General features: G+C 40.9%; 1 protein-coding gene across 1 annotated transcript; it reads right to left on the reverse strand.

Moving 5' to 3' along the window:
- Positions 1 to 439: 439 nt before the first annotated feature.
- Positions 440 to 1091, reverse strand: LOC136455416 (uncharacterized). The gene is made up of 2 exons (XM_066455452.1): positions 580 to 1091; positions 440 to 464 (listed from the first exon to the last, which is right to left on the reverse strand). The coding sequence occupies exons 1-2, from the start codon at positions 1089 to 1091 to the stop codon at positions 440 to 442; spliced, it is 537 nt and encodes a 178-aa protein (XP_066311549.1).
- Between the last annotated feature and the right edge of the window lie 443 nt (positions 1092 to 1534).

Below are 1534 nucleotides of genomic sequence, written 5' to 3' on the forward strand. Positions count from 1 at the left end.
CTTGCACGGTTGCTTTGATTGCACACACACCTGGCATTTAGAATTTTTGACTAAGTTAAATTTCAGAATTAAATTCAGATTTGCAAGCCGCGTGAGACAGCCAAAATTAATGTGACAAAGTCGTGAATGCCAAATATTTGACTCATCCGAAACATTAACATTGTTCACCACTTTATTACACACATCATCAAGCAAAGATAAGCAGAACAAGCCTCCGCAATAATAACCTTTTCCAACAAATGTTCCATGTCTCGATACAACACATTTATTGGACTCAAGCACAATTTTAAAGCTATCGCGACACATCTGAGAAGCACTAACAAGATTTTTCTTGATGGGGGGACATGCTGCATGTTCTTTAATAGCACCGTCTTTCCCGAAGTAAACTTCAGAACGACCGTACCAACACCAAGAACACACGCATACGAACCGTTTCCCATCAGCAAGGCTCCACTCCTGTCGGCCTGATAGGAAATAAACAAAGAAACATCAGCACACACATAAATATTAGCATCACTGTCCATCCACCACTCAGGTGAAAGACAAACTAAAAGAACAAAGGGTAAAAAATTACCATACCCAGATGTTCCTCCTCCAGTCTCGCTAATGACCATGTTTGTTGATTTCTTTTCTTGCTTATATTTGCGGTCTGGGCACGCACTTGCCCAATGCTCATCACTCCCGCAAACAAAGCATCCTCCACCATTATTGTTGTTTTTCTTCTTAAACTGTGCAGTCTGCTTAGGCTTTGCATTGTTGTTCTCTTGCATGTTCTTCTTTTTTTTATTACGAGATGCAAATGAGTTTTTTTTCTGCACCATATTGGCAGTGGAAGTCTCAACTCCTTTTCCACGGTTGTCTTTTGCTCTCGTCCTCTCCTCAACATAAAGAGATCCAATAAGCTCAGCCACGCTAAACTCTTGTCTCTTGTGTTTTAGAGAAGTAGCAAAATCCCTCCAAGAAGGTGGCAGCTTAGCAATTATACCGTCGGCCACAAACTTATCGGGCAACAAACATGGGAAATGTTTTAGTTCCTTCGCTAGCGCCTGTATCTTATGAGCCTGTTCGACTACAGAATGGTTTTCAACCATTTTGTAGTCATACAGCTGCTCCATGAGGTATAGCTCACTGCCAGCATCAGAAACCCTAAACTTTGCCTTAAGAGCATCCCATAATTCTTTGCCTGATGTGCAAGATATGTAGTTTTTCTCATACTTGGGATGAAGTGCACTAATCATGGCGCCTCGAAATAGGTTATCGACAGCCAAGAACTTTCGCTCCTCCTCAGGAGTGAACTGTTCAGGCTTCCCCTGTGCAGTGTGATAGCAGTTCATCGCAGTCAACCACAATACCATCTTTGCACGCCATACCATGAAATTCTTGCCATCAAAATTATTTAGCTTCAAAGCGGTAGCAAAACCACTGACAGAAAATTGTCTATTATTAGGTTTTTGGATTGTTAGATATTTAGGCATTTTCATTATCAGTTTAATCTAGAAATATAACATCAGCAGGTTTGTGACAGCATATATGT

Source organism: Miscanthus floridulus, chromosome 1 (assembly GCF_019320115.1).
Source record: "Miscanthus floridulus cultivar M001 chromosome 1, ASM1932011v1, whole genome shotgun sequence".
Taxonomy (NCBI): domain Eukaryota; kingdom Viridiplantae; phylum Streptophyta; class Magnoliopsida; order Poales; family Poaceae; genus Miscanthus; species Miscanthus floridulus.